The sequence below is a fragment of the Malurus melanocephalus genome, unplaced genomic scaffold, assembly GCF_030028575.1.
Source record: "Malurus melanocephalus ecotype Western Australia unplaced genomic scaffold, MMel_1.1 scaffold_118, whole genome shotgun sequence".
NCBI lineage: Eukaryota > Metazoa > Chordata > Aves > Passeriformes > Maluridae > Malurus > Malurus melanocephalus.
In genome coordinates, this window is record NW_026623350.1 from 1,327,869 (window position 1) to 1,348,462 (window position 20,594).

The window sequence follows — 20,594 nt, forward strand, 5'->3', positions numbered from 1 at the left end:
CCATGGAAGTAGTAGATAATAGTGTTGTGAAGTCTTACAGAACATGTAAAGAATAGAACTTCTGATTAATCTGTTGGCAAAAATTAACTATATAATTTTACAGCAGTTAAAATGCTGTAATCTCAGACTATATCTCATAACAATAGCTAGTTGTCTCTGTGTACTATAATAAAAGAATTCAAGAGTGACTCTCTTGAAATTAAATTCGGAAAGAAAACTAGTTAGATGTCTCTTTTTCCCATCACAGTGGTCTTCTGTATTGTTGCAGCAGCTTGAAAAGTAGGATTTTCCTATTCATGGTCACATCCATTCTAGATTTATATTTAACCTGATCTAACATAGTAATCACCTTTTCTTTCAGTTATGGCTCATAAATCTGGTATTCTGTAACATCACTCGTTTGTATCCTGTAAAATTGCTTGCCAAACTGGTGCTATTGAAAGGTTTCAATAACTTTACAAAATGCATTGATTGAAATGAACTTGATTAATTTTGTTCCCAGCTTCATTAATTTATCTGCACTGAGCTACATAGTGATTTATCTCTGTGCTCCTAGTACGTCCATGTCATTTAGAATTTTAATGCCCCCTGCAGCTGTGAATTACTTGCAGTTGATCATGTGAGTGCTTATTCTTATTTCAGTTGGTTGGTATGTAGTATAAAGTGAACGTGTGTCCTACTGCTGCTTCAAATGGCATGCCATTAGTCATATCTGACTTTTCAAATTATTATCACCAAAAGGTGTCCTCTCTGATTCTTGTGCTCTTTTAGTTAGCTTTTTATCTACAAAACATGCTTTCCTCTTTAGCTAATAACAAAGATAAATAAAAAAGGGCAGTACTCTAACAGCAGACTTCTTAACATATTTGTTTTTAATTCAGACCCTTCTGAAAGAAATGAATGCTAAATATCCCTAAATGATTAATTTTTTACTTACTTTTTTGTGGGTTTAGTATTTTGTCTACCTGTTTTCTGTGGGTTGTTCTCATAACTTGTATTTTCCTGTTATAATAAGCATTTATTCTGATTGCTGCTCTAGTGGAATAATTTGATGTAGAGGTATTCACTTATGATTTTTCATTGTAACTAGATGATAATAAATTCTTGAAAAAATTTTGAGACGGTTTTACATAGTTTGTCTCTTCAGGGTGTGTTTCTCTCYTCTTGTTAGGATACTTGGTTGACATAGTAGTTGCAGACCTGTGATTCTAGTGGTCACCCCAGTCCATGTGCAGGACCTTACACTTGCCCTTGCTGAACTTCATGGTGTTTGCCTGGTCCTCTTAAGCCCATCCAAATCACTCTGGATGGGATCTGCTGCTTCTTGCAAATCCCCTGCATCACACAGCTTGGTGTCACCTGCCAGCTTACTGAGGGTGCAACTGATTACATTGATCCACTGTCAATGTATTTGAAGATAATTCTAAATGGGATTGGCCCTAGTGTGGACCTTTGTGGGACACCACTCTTTACAGGTTTCCCCTTGGAGGTGAGCCATTGACTGTAACTCTGGATAAGGAACTGACTGAATGCCCATATCCGTCTAACAGCCCATCCCTCAAATGAACCTCCCCACTTTTAGTGGCAAGGATGTTGTGGGGGACTGTACCAAAGGCCTTACAGGAGGATTGTAGTTGGATMAAATTTTTTCAAATAGAAAAATGTGGATTAGTATTGTTTTCTTTTAAGAAGAATTTCTTTTAACAAGGATTTCTTAATTTTGAGTAAAGGCTCCTTACTTAAGTTCCATGTTCCAAAAACCACCTATCATTAAGGTCAATTTTTATTGAGGAAAAGAAAAAGAGTAAGACTGAACTGCTGTAGCTCCTATTAGCAAACAAGAGAATCTTTCATTTTTTTCAGTTCATAAAAAGGAGCATGTACCCTAAAGCTTTGCGGGTTTTTTGGTCAAGAGTTTTGGTATTCAATTATGACTCAGATTAATAAAATGGAGAGAAGACATTGTGAACTACACAGATGAGCCCTAGTTCTGGGGTTCTGGACTTCTTGCCTATAAATCAATGATCTCTTACCTGATTTTTATTAATATCAAAATGCCTTAGAGAGTAAGCAATTTCTTTTTGTGCTGAAGCCCACAGAGTACATTCCAGGTTAAAAACATTGATCCGCTCAAAAAGAAATGTGCTCTTAGCACAGTCCTTAAAACTCTCATGATTATACTCATAGCTCTGTTCAGAAAGAGGGGAGTTCTGTACTATGCCTGTTTCCAAATGGATTTGGATGTGGAGCATTACGATGAGACCCTAAGGTCAACTGATGTGAAGGGGTTACTGTTGAAAGAATAAAAAAACCAATCCCTAAATTATCATTCAAATTCCTGTGTACACACAAAATGACCTTGGTAGTTATCACTAACTGATCATAAAAAAAAAAAAAAGGTATTAAACAGCATTCTACTCCCACTTGCAAGATTGATAAATTAGAAAGGTTTTTTGTGTCAATTAATCAGTAGAATTTATAGAAGATCTTTGTATTGATCTGTGGTCAGGTGTTCAGAAACAGTCTGAGTCTGAGCCATGTGGTGAACAATACAGTGAAGAGAGATATTTTACTCTGGATGAACGGGGAGAAAGAGAGGTACAATATAGTAAAGTGTTCTTGCAATTTTTGTGTTCATATGCCTTTTTTTTTGTTTGTTTTCGTTGTGCTGCCWCCCTTCCTTATCTGATATAATCATGAAAGCTGACGTTATACTTTGTGAAATTCGTATTATCCAGTAAAATAGACCTGGGTGAGAGGTTCAGTGTTCTCTGTTGAATCCATAGACTGAAGGAACAGCTTTGCCTCTTCCCATGATGACTTGCGGACTTCATGGCAGGAGAGAAACTTGCCAGGAATGTCACCAAAAGGACTACTGAGAGCTCTGAACATTCTGTGGGTCCTGAAGCTTTTGAACATTCAGATTAGCAATGTACATGYTGTAATGAGTGGCACATACAGCTTGTAAGTTAGTTTACGAAGGCTCAAGGAAGTATAACGAAWTCTTTAGGTTTTCTTGCCAGCAACTCTTTGACTGTTAATAAAATAGGAACATAAGCCATTGTTACTTCATTAGTGGCATGCCCAGAACTGGAAGATGCACATAAAACTTGTCTGGGAAGGTAATCACAGTGGAGCAAATTTCACTGTGTGTGTCTGTGCTGCCTCCCTTATGCAGATTATTGCTTTGGTATGCTCTCACATGTATTTTAGCCCCAATGGACAACCACTCTGGAGATGTAAAGCATGTATGCAGTAGACTGAGAAAAACTTATGTGGATTAGAGGTTAAGGGCTAGCCTTTTACAGGAATTTGATATARTAGGACCTAATGTGAAGCTAAACTAAAATAATATTTCCAATGCAACCACTGGAATAAACACTCACAATTAAAGCAGTAAGAGCGGCATTTATTTAAAACATTCAGAATAGATTTTAAAAGCTTTTCTATTAGTTGTACTTAAAAAGTTAGCTAGAAGCTGTTTGAATGGCATTAATGTAAAAATAAAAACAGTTGATAATGCACAGAAATTGAATGTTTTGGGAGAACTATGAGAAGCTAATGCCACATCTTCTGTTGGCAGTTTTTTTCTGATACTTATCATTTCCATCTCTGGCTTTTCTTGTTGCAGTCTTTATTAGCAATTTTAATAATTTTCCTTTTACCTTCCTTTTCCTAATCTTATGTTCGCTTGCTTTCTTGTCCTAACACCAGCCTATCTACTTCTGCTTCTCTGACTTTTTATGTGGAAAAGCAGACAAGATGTACTTTCCTACTCTTTTTTAGCAAAGGTTCTGAAAAGGATCTTACCCTGTATTTACAAAGGTGGATTGGACTTTATTTCCTGTATCTGCAGCATTCAGAATAACTCTTTGTTCCATTGAGAAGATTAAGGGCAGTGTTTGATTAAAAAAAAAAAATTAATGAAGTGCCTAACAGAGCTATTATTCATTTTGAAAACCAGTTGCTGTGGTTGCCATAGTAATAGCAAGCCCTCTGTTAAAGCTATTTTCTATATGTACTGCCTGCATTATAACATACTGTTGGGGGAGCTGCAGTTCTGTGTATCTATGCTTTTGAAAGATTTTTCTAGCTTTGTATAGTTAAAATATCCAAGGAATTTATGTTATAGGAACATAAAACATGTAAATCTAGTTTATCATACCTATCATGGAGTTGTTCATGCAGGCCATCACTTCATGTAGCTGTTTATAGTAATCTCAGTGAAATAACAGCTGTATCAAAAATGAATAATAGATACAGAGAAATTTTGAACTCCTTTAGTATTTCTTATTTTTTATTTATTTGCCCTGGGTAGAATGACAAGCTTGTAGTTCCAAAAAAAATACTTGTAGACTTGGTTGTTTGCCCTTGTGTTTTAGGTGTAGTGGGTAATAAGTCTAGTAATTGCTTCTACAGTTGAAGGCTGGTAAATTAATGGCATGTTTTCTTTGTAAARTGCCCCATGAAATATTTATGGAAAATGAGAAATCTTTAAATGCAGTAAATACTGTCCTAAGATTTCTGTTAGAACATTTGCTTTAAACTCTCTTCCTCAGAGAGAGGAAACGTATGTGTAAATGTATTGTAGTAAACCAGGTAAACCAAATCTTTCCAAAATTAAATTAATCAAATTTATCTGAAGTATTTTCATACCACATTATCCCTTCTTAATAAGATATTGTAACCCAACAATGTTTCTGTGAAAAAAAACTTCTGTCTCCCAAGCAGAGTGATATTTGGTTAGTGCAAACAAATTGAGATAGTTTTCATCTAAAATCTATAGGGATTTTAAAATATTTTCATACTCAATGGTCTTCCAATTATGTCAAATAATGAGGCAGCTGAAAGAGTAACAATTTGGGCTCAAACTGTTTCTTCAGAAAGTGTCCTTTCAGTCTGGAACAGAGTTCATAGATGAGATACAAATATTGTTTTTGGATCTGCCTAAGTGCAGYTTATTCTTTGCTTACATTTTTAATAAGTGATCATGTCTGTGATTAGAACGTCTACTCCATATGAGAATTACTGTATGGSCTCTTTGGTTTTAAGGTGTACTCTTTGTCCCTGGCAAAACACTAGTTGAGTTCACTGCAGTGAAAAGTTAGGGCCAGAATTTTATATGATYTTTTGGATTAGTCTGAGATCCTGTGAAGGCTGTGATATAGGACAGCAGTCAGTGTGAAGCAATAGTATTAGCACATACCCAGGGCTAATGGTTTGTGATGGAATTGACTTAACTCTCAGATGTGCAGTCATCTGTCTAACAGTTTCTGTCCTGAAAGCAATTACTGTACCACTTATGAAAGCAAAACCAGAAACAAAAGCCTTGAGAAAGTTCAGAAGGATCCTGGATGAYATGACAACAGAGCAGAGGAGGTTATTAAATACAATAGAAGGTTATTAAATACAATCCAAAAGGTAAAGTCCTGTGTCAAATAAGGAGAGTAGAGCAGAATATGAATCCTGTCAGGCCAAATGCATGGAAGCAGTTCTAAAAKAGAGTTTGAGAAACAACTTGAAATATATAATAACAAGCTTTGAATAGTTTTTCTCAAGTATACTGAGAGAAGGAACATTGCCAAAGATTTTGTAGGTGCAGCAATCTAGGTATAAAAAGAGCTCCCAGAGAGGATAAGGCAATGGCAAAGAACATTAATAATTATTTGTGTTCAGCATAGAAGAATGCAGGGGTGTATTTACTCCCAAATCCTACATTATGGATAAATAGAGGTTCTGTTTCAGATAAGTGTTATGTTGCCAAAAAAGGATGTTTTTGGTTTTTATTACCATGTCAAGTGCTGAGATTTCCTTCCAGAGAGAGCAGTCCTTTGAAACCCAGGCCTATGGGATACATGTGTTATTGTTTGGAATTGTGTGACAGCCCAAGCTATCCCTAATTAAAGGAAATGTGTGTTCACTGCGGAATAGCATTAGGAAGGAAAACAAGCTGTATTCCGATTTGTTTGTGCATTTCATATTGTTTGCCTTAAATGAGTTACTTAAAAGTAGGTAGAATTTTTGTACCAGATGATTTGTAATGGTTTGTCACACATTTAATCACGTGCTTCACATTTCTGATTGTGACACTCRAATTGCATATTTTCTTGTTTTGTACTTGTTTTTCTTTGCATGGGCTGTTTTTAGAGGTTGGTACCCATGTTTGGGCATGGATTCCTATTGAGTTGAATTTAGGGAGGAGGAAAAAAATGTGAAGGTGAAAGTTTAGAGTGAGTTCGTTGGGTATAGAGGAGAGAATGGACAATTGTTGTTATCAGAAAATAATAAATGTAGTTGCTGAGTTGCAATTTATTTTCTGTTTTCTGCATATACTAATKACATAGTTTGTAAACGGTATGGTTGTGCATAACAGTAGCCAAAACTTGATAGTTTAGCAAAATTGTAAGGAAATAATGAGCTAATACGAGATCAGTTTCCTTTCAGACAGGACACAAATAGATTTGATCCAGTAAAGCATATTTATTCATAAATACTGCCAAGGAGGAGTAGAGCAACAGGATGCACAGTTGGAGATTTTGCTTTTGAAGACTTGGGGCTTTCATTGGTATTAAACCAACTGGAGCTAACTATCATGCCCTGAGATGGTAATGAAATACATATATTAATTTGTAGATTGTTTAGTTAAGGCAGTTATCATCCCTTTTTAGAAAAGTTTATYTCCATAACCTATGCAAAATACTGTTTTTTCTACTCTTGTTCATATTGCTTGTTTACTTTGCCTTTACATCTTCTGACCACTTCCTGCCTTTTTGGCTTTTAGAAGAATATAACCAATGATGCTGTTACTTATGATTTAGTGCTTGGTATCATGGGGATTTGCTTGACTTCAAATCCTGGGTGGAATTGAAGCTTTTTGCAGAAGTGGTAGGGCTGCAAGCCAATGCTGAAGCTTCTTGGAGGCTGAGCAAACTCCSTGGAATGTGGAGAACTACTGAAGGTAATGTGAGAAATTGCTGTGTGTAACAAACCACAGTGTGAGAAGCTGACATGGTATGCCATGGTATGCCTGGATTTCACAAGTGGTAAAGGGGGAATTKTGTGAGAAATGCCCARACAGTGCCATTGCATGGAGAGRAGCACTGGGGCCACTTGGGGAAGTGCAGTGTTACAAGACCAATGGTGCCTGGTAATCATTTCAGAAATACCAAATTTGGGTATAGCAATAGCAAAGCTGGGACCATGAAGGGAAGAAGTAATTGGGGTGGTTTGTTAAATGGGGCTAGAGAAAAGGAAMTAGTAGTGTGCTGGAAAAAGAAGATCAAAAAATGGGAAACAAGGTTAAATTATGTGACCAGGTGCTGTCTGAGGTCACTGTTGGGTAGCTTTTGTGTGATCATCACAGCTGAAGTATGGCAATAAATTAATCTTGTTTCACTTGTTTATTGCATCTTGTTCCCATTGAATCCTTGTGTTTGCAGTGACAGCATACTCATGATGGAGCATATTTGTTGTGACAGCCTGTGACTTGTTGAATTTGTCTCTTAATCTGTACAAGATTAAGTCTGTACAAGTTCTGCTTTCATTGTTTCTTTGGTTCACACTGAACTCTAGTAGTGTCATATTTTTCTAATGTTACTGATCCGTTGGTCATTTTTTATTCTTCCAATACCTCTCAACTCCTTGAGATGAAGGATAAGGGAGAAACTTATTGTGGTAGTATGAAATTTCTTCGGGTTATGTRTATAAGCATGCTTTTGTGCTTCTTCCATCCGTGCATATTTAGTGTGTGGAAATACTGTGAACTTCTTAATGTTTTTTGAAAGCATATGATACTGCTCCTTATATTTTGTGTAGACTTTACAACTCCTTTAGTTCCKTTGATACACTGTGTTTCATATGTATCCCAAAAATACTTGGAAGAATAATACATTTATGTAGTAAATTGACAAGTGAGACAATATAAGTAATATATAACAAAACGTAATGCTGAGAAACACTCCAGAAAGTCACCTCATCAAGCTCAGTACCTATTACCATAGGTGCCACTATGGATAGCGTTTATGCAGTATTTTAATAATCCATTAAGATTGACCTATATTTCTGATTTTCCTGGATTTTTTAAGACCTGATCATTGTTGTAAACACCTTTGTGCTAATTTAATATATCTGTTTATATTAATTGGTAGTRGTTTCCTTGGCTCTCATGAAACTCTGCTGTTTTAATAGATGAATTACGAAAGTTGAGTTGGTCTGGCATTCCCAAACGGGTTCGTCCAATTGCATGGAAGCTGCTTTCAGTAAGTTGTATTTTTGGTTGTTCTTCCTTTGCATTTAGTAATAATAGCTTTTTCAAGCATTGCAAATGATTTTACTTAGGTTGTAATCCATCAGTGATGGTTGAAAACATGTCTTGTGCTGAACTGTAATGGAAGTCATGTTCTTTTGCTCAATTTCAAGATTAATCTATTAAATTGAAAGGAGGGGGATGAGAAGTAGTAGTAAATCATGTCAGCTGTGTATCTTTATTTTTCAGTCTGGCTTTCTATGAAAGAAAGGCTTGTGATAACAGTGGCCTCTTTCTACTAGTTTTGATGGAATGGTGGAGAGTTCAAAGAGAAGTACATTCTTAACAGTTTTCTTGAAAATAGACACCCAGTAGGGGACATGAAGACTATCACTGCCTTACGAAAGGCTTCATTCTGACTTCACATTAAAGTAACTACAAGGAAGGATTAACACTGTAGTGAGGCAAAGTTGTGATAAGATCTATAGGTTTTTTTGGCTGATTTTTCTATTGTGCTTTAAGATGAACAACTCTTAACCACTGTGTCAATTAAGTTGCGGCATTGGYTCTCCTGAATCAGACCTGTGAGTCAGAGACAACCTCGTTAAAAAGCTAATCAGTTTTTTGTAGTGCAAGTTTTTGGCTGGCTGAGCACTCTGAACGTTTTTCTCAGTGTCCAGAGGATTTTGCAATGTCTGTAGCTAAAGAGTAAGTTGACTGAAGTACCCTAGAGCAGCACACGGAGGGGTTTCAGCTGGGCATCAGAGAAAAGCTTGTGGGAATCTGTGATTCACTGGGTTTCGTGTTACAGAACAGGCTTTTTTTCATCTTGATGTTTGCACTATGTTTAAAAAGGTTCTTCTGTAAAAATACAGTGTATTCCTCAAAGAAGTATTTTTCATGTCAATCTTTTCAGCTATGGTTTATGATTACAAACAGTTATGCATTTTAGCTGTTGTCTGCCTGTGGTTGGGAGAAGGTTTATGAGGATGTTTGTATTAAAAAGAAGCAGAACTCTTATGATGTCTTCTCTCTAGAGGCTATGAAAGACACTTTCTCAGCAAATCCTCATGCGTTTAAGAACTGTTTAAAATTCTGAATTATACACAGACCAGTTTAACACTATTGAATTTTTCAGAGAGTAGACTTAAATAGCTTTGCTTTTTATAGACTAATTCCATAGGGAATGCAAAGTATTTACTTCAGATTGACACTGATTTCCAGTGACTGAAAGAGTCTCTCTTGCTGATGAGTTCTACTAAATTTGCAGCTTAGTTCCTTTTAATGCTAAATGCAGATGCAGCTTAATGGTGGATATTCAAATATCCTGCTGTAATTTAAATTAAATGTGGAGCTTACAATTTATTTTAGTTCTGATTCCAAAGTAATCTGTGATTTTGATAGTAAGGCATTTTTTTCTCTTGAAGTTTAGGATGTCTGTTTTAAAATACTCTAAGAAAAAATATGGCTAACTGAAACTTGACTTTGAAACACAGTAAGCTAAAGTATAAGCATTTTTAAAGTTCTGAATCCGAAGACTGACAGTGAGGTTTAGRGAGCTGGAATTATATAAAGTGAGCTGACTCCCTTGCTTTCTAGTAAGACCATGATCTTTCCATGGGCTTTAACTTAATTCCATAAATTGATTTTAGTTTAGTATTTCTGGTCTAGAAAAATGCTTAACTGTAGAGTTCTCTTGTTCTATTGCTTTAACAACAGAACAAGAATAGATCCAGTTCARGGATGAATTTCAGCTCAATTCTTAACTTCATCTTGCCATACCTTTGCAAAAACTGCTTTCAGATTACTTTTTAAATACTTTAGAAATTCGGTGGATTTATTTTTGGTTTTTTTTTAGTAAGAGACCTACGAAACTCTGGCTTTTTTTTTGTTTGTTTTATTTACTACCTCCAAATATTTTGAAAATTCTCAGCTTTGCTTAAGTAAGTCCTGCTGTGATTTCTTATCTATTACATAGTCCTCATTTAGTACAGTTTGGAAACGCAAAGATGAGTCATTTAGTAATCATTATTTTTCTATACTGTAAGGCAGCATTTTCTTTCATCTTCTTTCCCAGTGAGAAAGGAAAATGTTTTCAGTTTTTGTGGTGTAAGCTCCACCATGCTTTTTTCTGATGGCAACCTAGTTGAGACCTAATGTTAACATGTATCCCAGGTGAGGGCCAGTAATGGTAATCCCTGGAATTGATTAAAGCCAGGTTGGATGGACTTCTGAGCAACCTGATCTAGTGGAAGGGAATTGGAACTAGATGGGTTTTATGGTCCCTTCCAACACAAACCATTTTATGATTCCATAAAGTGAACTGAAAGCTCCTGGGGAAATAAGTGTTCCTAAAAATCAAGTGATATTTTGATTAAAAGTAAGTTGCAATACTAAAAAAAAAACAAACAACAACAAAAAAAAACCAGAAAACTGAAGCAACCAAATTATAATAATGGTTTTAGTATATGTTTGTTTCAAAATGATTCAAAAGTCTTGTTTAAAAAGCCCGAACGTAATCTTTTTCAGGGAACAGAGTACACTTGGTAATATTTGAGGCAGATGATGATTGTCTTGTTGGTAAAACCAGCATGGAAATTGGAATTTTTAAAAATATGATTTAAGAAATTTATCAGTTGAAATATTTGTTACATAGTCAGCMAGGTATTAATGTTAACAAGTGTTTGACGAAAACAGTTTTTCACAGGAAAACATTTGAAAATCAGTATAATACTCTGTTGATGTTATGCATGTCTACTGGTAACTGTATAAAAAATCACATTATTTATTTTTAAAATATAGCAAAAATGTTAGGTACACTGTACAGAAACAGTAGGAAGAACTGTACAGACTTTTTTGAATACAAAAACGAAAGATATGTTTGCAAAAGCCTTTGGAGGAAATKAATAAATAAATGGATCAAACTCTCCACCAGCTTATTTGCTGCTGATACATTGCAAGCATTCCCAACTTTTAAAAATATAACCTAATTTGTAAACTGAACAGGAAACATGATATGTTGAATTGAAACATTAGTTGAGTCTTTGAAACTGAATAATGGCAAAAWGACTTGCTGAGAAAGTATTGGTGTCCTTCAAACAATCACATTTGATCTCATAAATGAATTTTTTTCTAATGCATCCAATAATGATACCGTACAGGGAAGAAACCACAACTGTTGAGAATAAATGGGGGGCAAAATGCAAAATTTAATGCAAAACARTGGGATGGGATATTAAATGTTAGACAAAGTCTTTAAGCAAAAGTCTTTAAGCTGGTGAGATTCAAAGGGCCTGGAATTCTAAGATACAGACAAGTCAGTATATCTTCAAAGAATTCATTTTGTCAGAGCAAGTACCTTTTAAGGTATCTGGAATGTAATATGGCTTGTACTTATACTATTGTCATTATGAACTAAGAAATTAAAGTATACAATAATAACATTTTCAATGATTTGAAACCAACCATTGAGTCCAACCATAAGCCCAGCACTGCCAAGTCCACCACTAAACCATGTCCCTAAGGGCCACATCTCCAAGTCGTTTAAATGCCTCCAGGGATGGTGACTTAACCACTTCCTTGGACAGCYTGTTCCAAAGCTTGATAATGCTTTCCACGAAGAAGTTTTTCCTAAGAGTGAATCTAAGCCTCCCTTGCTAATCTATATAATTCCTTTTTGAAGGCAACTGAATTAGCACACGTTGTTTAAAAATTTAATAAAATTGCCTCAATATTGGTCACATAGAAATTAAGTAACTCACATGGTATTGTATTTACCTGAACTTATTTATTTAAACTTTTATCCTTGAAAGTCAACACCATCTTAGTATTTTTGATAAGAAATTGCATACTGTTAAAAAAAAAGGGCTGCTATTTTTATTAGGTATTTATGTCTGAACTTTTGTACCAGTTGGAGTGGTTAGAAAAATAGTTTATTAAAGGATTGTTTAGATTTATATAGGAGTACATGGCACTAGATCAGTTTATTAGATCTCCTGTCACACGTAATCAAATGCCAGCAGTGCTTTTTGTAAGGCAAGAAGTAATATCCTTATTTCACTGTTTTTTTCAGGGCTATCTTCCTGCAAATGTGGACCGAAGAGAAAGCACTTTACAAAGAAAACGCAAAGAATATTTTGCATTTGTTGAGCAATACTATGATTCCAGAAATGATGAAAGTCACCAAGATACCTACAGACAGGTAGAACATCTATTGAAGTGACTTTTATCTACAGAACACTTGCTAAAAGACTCGGAGACTATTATTGAACTTTGCTAATGTTTTTCTCTGTGTCTTTCATCTTACCCAATAGACATCTCTAATAATTTTCCTTAATTGCAGAAACAAAGATATAAAGTAGTTTGGTCTGAAATTTGAAATAGTGGAAATAGTTAGCTTTAGTTGTTGCCATGGTTTTCTGTTTAAGAATAGTGGTGTTTTCAAATCTTTCATCTCCTGCTCAGACCCTCTTTCAAATGAGTGAGGATGSACAGGGAAAGTATAACAGTGACTGTTTCGTACTGAAAGCAGTTGAAATGGTATATGATGTGCAATAAACATAGAGGTGTCAAACTTTCATTCCTACCCAGATAAGCAGAATACTTTTCTTCAAGTTTTGTATTGAAATGAATAGTTTGTAACACGAAGTATAGACTAAGCAATGACACTTCAGCCTTCCTTGCGATGGAAGAAGCAAAGATCTTCCTTTCAGCTTCAAGACTAATCTTAAGTAGCAAGAAGCATATAGCATCACTAACATAAGGTACTTGAGAATGGAACCCAAAATCATCATTTGAGTACTCTGATGCATGAAACTCCTTCATGAAGTTTGGAATATAAATTTAAGAAATGTCAGATAGATTAAAATACATTCAAAAATGTGATATAAGGCTCCTAGAATGTCAATACAAATATATGTTTTTTAATTTTGCTACATTTAATAGATTAACTTAAAGATTTGGCTGTATATTTCMAAATACAGTAGAAATCCATGTTATTACAAAAGTAATGATACAATGGGTTTACAACTAATAKTATAAACCACTAGAATTGCTCTAAGTATTATGTTGTTTAGAAAATGTGCTGTTSGTTCCTTTTACAGTATTCTTCTTTATCTAATTAGATCCACATAGATATCCCACGCATGAGTCCTGAAGTTTTAAGACTTCAGCCCAAAGTAACAGAGGTAAGAATGGTATATTTTCTTTTTGTTAGAGAAAACATTATATTAATGCATCTGATATCACAGCTTGATTAATAATTAATTTGATGACACTTGCTATTTTGACTTCAGAACTAGCTAAAAGAAGTAAAAAAATGAGGATATATAAGTAGAGGCTAAGAATAGCAGTGTAAGTATGAATCATAAAAGCAAAGGCCCCTCATTAATTTCCTGTATTGAATCTGTCAGGTTTTTTTTTGTGCCACTGAGGGTTTTTATTTTTTGTTATTTTTTATATATTTTATTAATACTTTATTTTTTAAGTAATCCAGAACCCTCTGGTTCCATATATTTGTCAAAATCATTTAAGATCTGAGTGTTCCACTCAGGAAATTCTTAAGTTTTAAATTTGTAGCATTTGTAGCAATTGGTTTGAATGCCTTATCTGATTTTGCTTCCTTGTAAGTTTTGTATGTTGAGTACGCTATTTAAATTGTTTTAGTACTGTTGTAATTATATGATTAATGTAAATATATAATAATGTGATTAAATATGTGATTAATGGTGAATATATTAATCAAATTGGCCCATATTGTTGGGTAATTGAATCTCATGGAAACTTTTCATTTTAAAGTATATAATTTACAAATAGCATAGATGGTGTGGATCATCCTCTTTCAATTATTTTGTTTAATTCTTCATCTTATTCTTTCTAATGGTTCTAGCTAGACCTTCAATGTAGCTTCTGTTCATACTATTACAGATCCAAATAGAACATCATCTGATAGTTCATTAAGAGAACTTAAATTAAGAACTAGCTGTCATTTGGTTTTCCATTGTTCCAATTATTTGTTTAATGGCAGGGCTCTTCCACGTGTTGGAGAAATTGGTTTGAAGAGATACCCTAGTACAGTATTTTTTTGTAAAAAAATATTATGAATATAGGACTTTTCACCTGCTTGCTACAGTGCTTTTTAACCTGGGCTGTTCTAGGGATGAATTGAGGAGTAGTGTAAGTAAAATCAAGGGACAAGAAGGAAACAATACCAGTAAGAAATAAACCATTGGAGCAATCAATGAGATCAGTGGGTTAGTGGGAGGATATGCTTGCATCTTTTGCTCTCTTTCTAATCTTAACCAGATCTGGCCTGCTTGATGCCAYTGTACAAAAGATACTGAAAGGGTCATAGTATCCAATCCGTCCACTGTTTCTTTCTCTTGCTTTCTGAGTTTCTGGAGGCCTACCATAGCACCACTGAATCCCTCAGTCCCTTAGGGATCCCTCCATACTCCCAAGGGCTCATGCTGGTGGGGTGTGTTGTTCCCAGAACTGACTCCCTGGTGGAGAGAGAAGATGGTGCTCCTCTCTGGTGAGCAACAGCCACTCCCACCTTTTAAAGGTGAGATGGCAGGAGCTATAAAGAAGAGAAGGGAATCAGAGTAAGGGTCAAAGACAGGTTTCAAAGGGTGACACTGAGTGCAAAAGTGTTGTTGTGGATATTTTGGTATGTTTTGTACAAATTTGTGATGCTGCAAAGATTTAGCATAGCGATACCGCTTCTGGGAAGAATGTCATGTAGAGTGAGGTGAAGAGACCATAGTTAACTGAACTGAACAAAAMCACTAGTTAAAGTTTCAGAAAGACAGTCTCACAGTCTCCTGACTTAAATTTCCAAATGCTGTTATTCTGAGATTTTTGCTCTTCTTGGTGGTATCAGAGTCTCTGTTCCCAAAGAACTTTTAGAGATRAAAAGTCTGTTTTAATTTCTTCTCTGAACTCATTGTTTGGTTTCTATAAGAAAACCTTGCAGTTTAGAAAAGGGTGTTTTGAATCTGATATGTGGAAATAACTAGTTATCATATGTTGCTTTTAAAATCAGTTAAAAGTCTTTATTGTTTGTGGGAGTTAAATGGATCCMAAGTGAGGGGAAGGTTATGTTGGGGCAAGGACTGAGAACTTGAAGGACTAGAAATGCCTTAGAAGTGGTCCTCAAAGAGGAGAACAGAGGAGTTGGAGGTGGCCATTCATACAGTGCAGTCAAGTTATCTTAAAGACTAGTGTCTGTAAATTTAGTTTTTAAAATTTGATTAGTTAACATGGAGTGGTCTAATTTATTATCTTTTCTTGCCTTAACTGAATTTTGTTGAGATGGAAAGTAGCTGGCTGTGTATTTCCCACCGATGCTTGCATGATATATGTAATAATTTCAAGAGAACAGCACAATTTTAAATAGTTTATAATTTTTAAAAGCTTTTGTATTAAGGCTTTGGGGCTTTCTGGGTTCCTCTGAGGTGGCAAAACCCACAAGTAATTCAAAACCTTCATTTAAGCTGATAGATTCTTCTCTTTATTTATATGAATATAATTCTTGGTGTAATTATGAATGAGAGTTAAATTCAAAAGAGAGTAATAGATTGGCAATGACATCTCATGAGATGCAGTGTTTCGTAGTAGAAAAATAATTCTGCTTTCTGTTGCTGATTTGGAAATCAAGAAGGGAACCTTTTGGGAAAGTGACCTTTTTAATGAGTCCTATTTGAACACGAGTTCTGTATAGAAACTTAAATCAGTCTGCTGTTCAGGTTTTGAGTGCTCATTTTTTTYAATTCAAAACAGTAAATGAAATTTTATGAAAATGGGTGGGAAATTGAAAATGCTATTTCAGTGTGTATTTGAATTTCTGATTAGATGCATTTGTGGATATTAAAGCTTATGTGCCATCACTAAGTGGTGCTTCCTACTCAAAAATCTTAACCCCCTCCAAAAAACCCAAACACCAACCCCCTCTTAGTTTTCATACTGGAGTTTAAAAATATTTTAAAATCCATAGGTGTCTCAATTTGCAATGCAAACTGTGTATCAGATCAAGTTCTGAGGAAAAGAAAGGTTGGTGGTACAAATTTGTGGGTTGTTTGGCTTCAGACATAACCTTATGAAAAAACGCTATGTTTATAGTTATTGCAGTGGGTATTTTGATTGATAGTTCTTACTGAATTTCTGGGGCTTTTTGTTTGTTTGTTTGTTTGTTTTGTTTTACTGTGCATATTTTGTAACCCCATCACACCATAAGTTTTTTTGTTTAGCCTAGTGCATAACCCTGTCTACATTCTGCAATTGCTACTTAAATAGGTTTCTGTAGTCAGCTCTAATATTTGTTTTTTGAGAAAGTTATTTGTATCTGCAATATGTTAAACATGTCCTTTTTCTGAAGTGAAACACGGAATGGTAACTCTGATAATACAGAGAAACTACTGTTGCTGAAAGTAGAAGTGGCAATGGACAGAAGCAGGCAGGGTGGCTGTGAGCTAGATTGGCAGTTTTCCAATAATAGTGAAAATATTACATAACAACTGTAATTTCATAAGGGTATAATTATGTAAAATATAAAAGCAAGTTGTAAATTGCAGAGTGTAAAATCTTTATATAGTTATTGATAGACCGTAAAACACCACTGGCTATTGCTTAATGGGCAGAGGTTGGTATTTTTTTGGTTTAATATGCAGTGCATGTTAAAAAGCATGAGGTGACACAACTAGCACCAAGAATTTGTAGCTAATGGAATAAGCGTCTTGGCTAATGGAAACAAGAGGCTTCTGTGGAGAATGTGCTAATGAATACTTTCCTTTCTGCCTAATCTCTGAAATCACACTGAGCAAAAACTGAATTGTAGTTGTAATGGATCAGACGTGAGCTGCCTGAAGGCTGATTTTTCAGTGCCCAACAAAAGCTTTTTGTCCATATGGTTGTTGACTGTCTGCCCTGTTCCATGAGTTTTTGGCCAGGGAAACATAGAATCTAGAGGACAGTTGACTTTCAAAAGAAAACCTGTAGGAGAAGGATAGATGTTGATATTTGGGACTGTTTTCAAAGCAAAAGGTGCAAATATGTTTCAGCTTCAGGTAAGTTATGTGGAAGCCTRTGATGGGACCTTCAAGCACAGGATATGAGTCCTTTAGGCTGAGACCTTTCCTTACTTACAAATAACTTGAAACAGTGAACTTCTTAATGTAATGGAAACTGAAASGGAGATTGAATATAAACAACCCTGACTTAATAAATAAACTTCCTTTGCCTATTGCATCGTTTCAGGGCAGGTCTGTTACCGGATTTCTTGAAGCCTGAGCATTCATTGACTTTGTTGCAGCAAACCACACAATCCTTGAGGTTCTTCCAAAATGTCTTGTGTTTTTAGTATTGAGGGCAGATCTGAAGAGCAATGTAGTTTGTGCTCTCATGAGTAAGCAAACATTCTTTTGTTTCAGATTATATATACCAGATTGAGTACCTGTAGTTAGAACAAAGCGTGTAGCAGCTTTCACTCTGCTGCTTATTTGCAGCCTTTCAAAGGTACATAGTATGTTTAGAAGCAAATAATTGAGAGGAAATACAGCATGTCACAGACCTAAATGAAGTCAGAGGAAAGTTCTGTGATTTCCTTGCCCTTTACTCTCCTCATGCTGACATATGTTGTGGCCTCACGAGCTTTTGCAGATCCTAAGCAAGCTTCAGTTTACAGAGTTTAGGAGGTGAGGTTGTGTGATATGGCAGACAGTTGCCTTATTTCTCCATTTCCTGATTGTTTCAGGTTTTTTATTAACCAGTATACAGACTTCTGAAGTGCAAAATTCCACACTGCAGTATTAGGTAAACTTAACTGTTGTGGAATCTCTTTTTATGGGCATGCTTTAAAAAATCTAAATGTRTCAAATTCCTTCTATTTGTAACTTAGGAATAAATAGAATACTGCATCAGTAGAATACTTCTTTCAAAGAGATGAAAAAATCATGGGAAGATAATTTCATATTTCTTTCCCTTGAGAAAAGAGGAATTTTATATTACTGGAAAAGCTTTAGTGAATAAGTGCTMCTTTGTATTTACTACTGTAACTGAGTTATATATTAGTTTGGTTTTTACATGTGCTAATACCCTGAAAACGCTTCCTTTGGAAGAACTGAGAAACTTACATGGCACTAGCAGTTAGTTATRAATACCAGCTTTCATTTGAACTTTTCTATGGATGTTTTTTATACTACTCAAATCCATAATACTAAATTTGTCTGAAGGAGGTYTTTGGCATCCTCATGAAGGGAAGCAGAGGGGCTGCTACCGATCTSTTCACTCTTGTGATCAGTGACAGAACTCAAAGAAATGGCACWAATCTGGGTCAGGGATGCTTAGACTGGGTATCAGGAAAAGGTTTTTCACTCTGGGAGTAGTTGAGAACTGGAACAGCTTCCCAGGGAAGTGGGCACAGCACAAAGCCTGAGAGAGTTCAGGGAGCGTTTGGACAATGCTTTCAAGCACACAGTGTGATTTTAGGGGTGTCCTGCACAGGGTCAGGAGTTGGACTTGGTGATCCTGATGGGTCCCTTCCAACTCAGGATTTTCTATGATTTTATCATGTTRTGATAATTTTCAAGTGCCTTGTTTTAAATGTGCTTGTCACTTGTTAAATTACSTGATGGTTTCTTTAACTCTTTTTCAGATCTTTGAAAGAATTTTGTTTATCTGGGCAATACGTCATCCAGCCAGTGGATATGTTCAGGGCATAAATGATCTGGTCACTCCTTTTTTTGTAGTCTTCGTTTGTGAATATATAGGTAAGAGTTATCTTAATAGTGAATTATGAATTAGTATTGGTTTCAAAATATCACTTTCATTTTAATCTGACTAACAGTTTGGATGCTAATCAAAGCATAATTTGATAAATTTATCATAAATGTATGTAATYATAAATCTGTATCACTTTAAATATATACTGAGAAGCAACCAGATTTTGTTTAAGTATTCAGTGGAGTTCAGGAATCATCTTGATTTCTACTTAAGAAGTGCTCACTGTTTTATTTTCCCTTTCTCTTCTGATTCACATTTTTTGTGAAAACTTTAATTGTACTTWTGAACTTGACAACAGCAGCAAAACAAGAGCATAAAACAAAAAACCCAACAATACCATCTCTGCAGGAAAAAAACTACCGAACCAAAAATAAATAACCCATAAAAAAAGGATATTTTTAAATGAGTTGTGGCGAAGTTAAAATAGAGAAGCCTCTTAAACTACGTCTGTGGCTGAAATAATGGCATCCTGTAATTAGGGTGTGAAAATTAGGGCAACAGTAATCAAATTTCTCTGGTTAAGAACTGTGCTCTTCTGAGGGTTATAACATTGGTAACAGTGGTAGTGTCAACAATTCTATTTGTGTTGAGTTTGTGGCTTTATATGCAAGTATACTATTGAAAACATAAACAACTTAGATGTTGGCTAAATCTTAAATTTACAGATTTGTATTTAAATTGCTATAAGCATTRATAGAATGTTAACAATAATTCATTAATAACTTGGGTATAAACTATGGATATAAAAGGGAAGGTTTAATAGTAAAAAAAGGACATCGTTAATCTGTCTTGAATTAAAACTGTTTCCCTTGTACTTGTGTTTGTCATATGCACATGCAGTGCAAATGTATTGTTGTGTGTGTCTACTTCAGTGGCTACTTCAGTAAGCTGTATACAGTGAATTTTTCCTACCTTCTTTGTGCAAGATAKCCATTGGTGTATTAATCCAGATTGATTAGTTTTAATGAAGGACAGATTATCCTTGAGCGGATGATATACTATCCATTTACTCATTTGCATGGCAACACCTCTGTTGCTTTGTTCATTTCTTGTTTCATAGGGGGACATTTCATTGCTAAGCAACTAATGAGAACTACTGCTGCTTTCTCCCTAATCATCTCTTAAGTAGGGTAGAGGCCTACTCCTGAGAGTATTTGCAGTTTCTGCTTTTTACTCTCTCATTTGACAGATAATGAAAATRTTCTTAATGATCCTAGAACAGTAGGGTCTCTAGTAGACTTTAGGGTTGCTAATTGAAATAAGAAGTTCAAATGAGATGTGATTAGAGAATTGATATTCCATGTTAAATAGGCCATTTAATTAATATGGTAAATAAGTTTGTCTTTACCACCAACTTACATTTGGAGACCCTGGTGATTGTTAATGTATTTGCCACTTCATCAGGATTTTCATTTTGGAGAGCATAGCTCTTCCAGTAAATGTTCAGTGAAGAAAGACAAAACTTGAAAACTTTCAACCGTAAAAGATATTTGGGGGAAATGTATGAAGTTCAGAAACTGTATTCTGAAAGCTCATTTAAAAACTACTATCTGTATCCTAAGAAAACAAACAA

At 35.1% G+C, this 20,594-nt stretch overlaps 1 protein-coding gene across 1 annotated transcript in view; it reads left to right on the forward strand.

The window, feature by feature from the left end:
* TBC1D22A (TBC1 domain family member 22A) overlaps nt 1-20,594 on the forward strand; it is a 134,895-nt gene that overhangs the window by 9,706 nt on the left and 104,595 nt on the right. The window contains exons 5-8 of the mRNA XM_057370083.1: nt 8,188-8,258; nt 12,318-12,446; nt 13,369-13,431; nt 18,894-19,008. Coding sequence (XP_057226066.1) covers nt 8,188-8,258; nt 12,318-12,446; nt 13,369-13,431; nt 18,894-19,008 — 378 coding nt within the window. The remainder of the gene's footprint in view (nt 1-8,187; nt 8,259-12,317; nt 12,447-13,368; nt 13,432-18,893; nt 19,009-20,594) is intronic.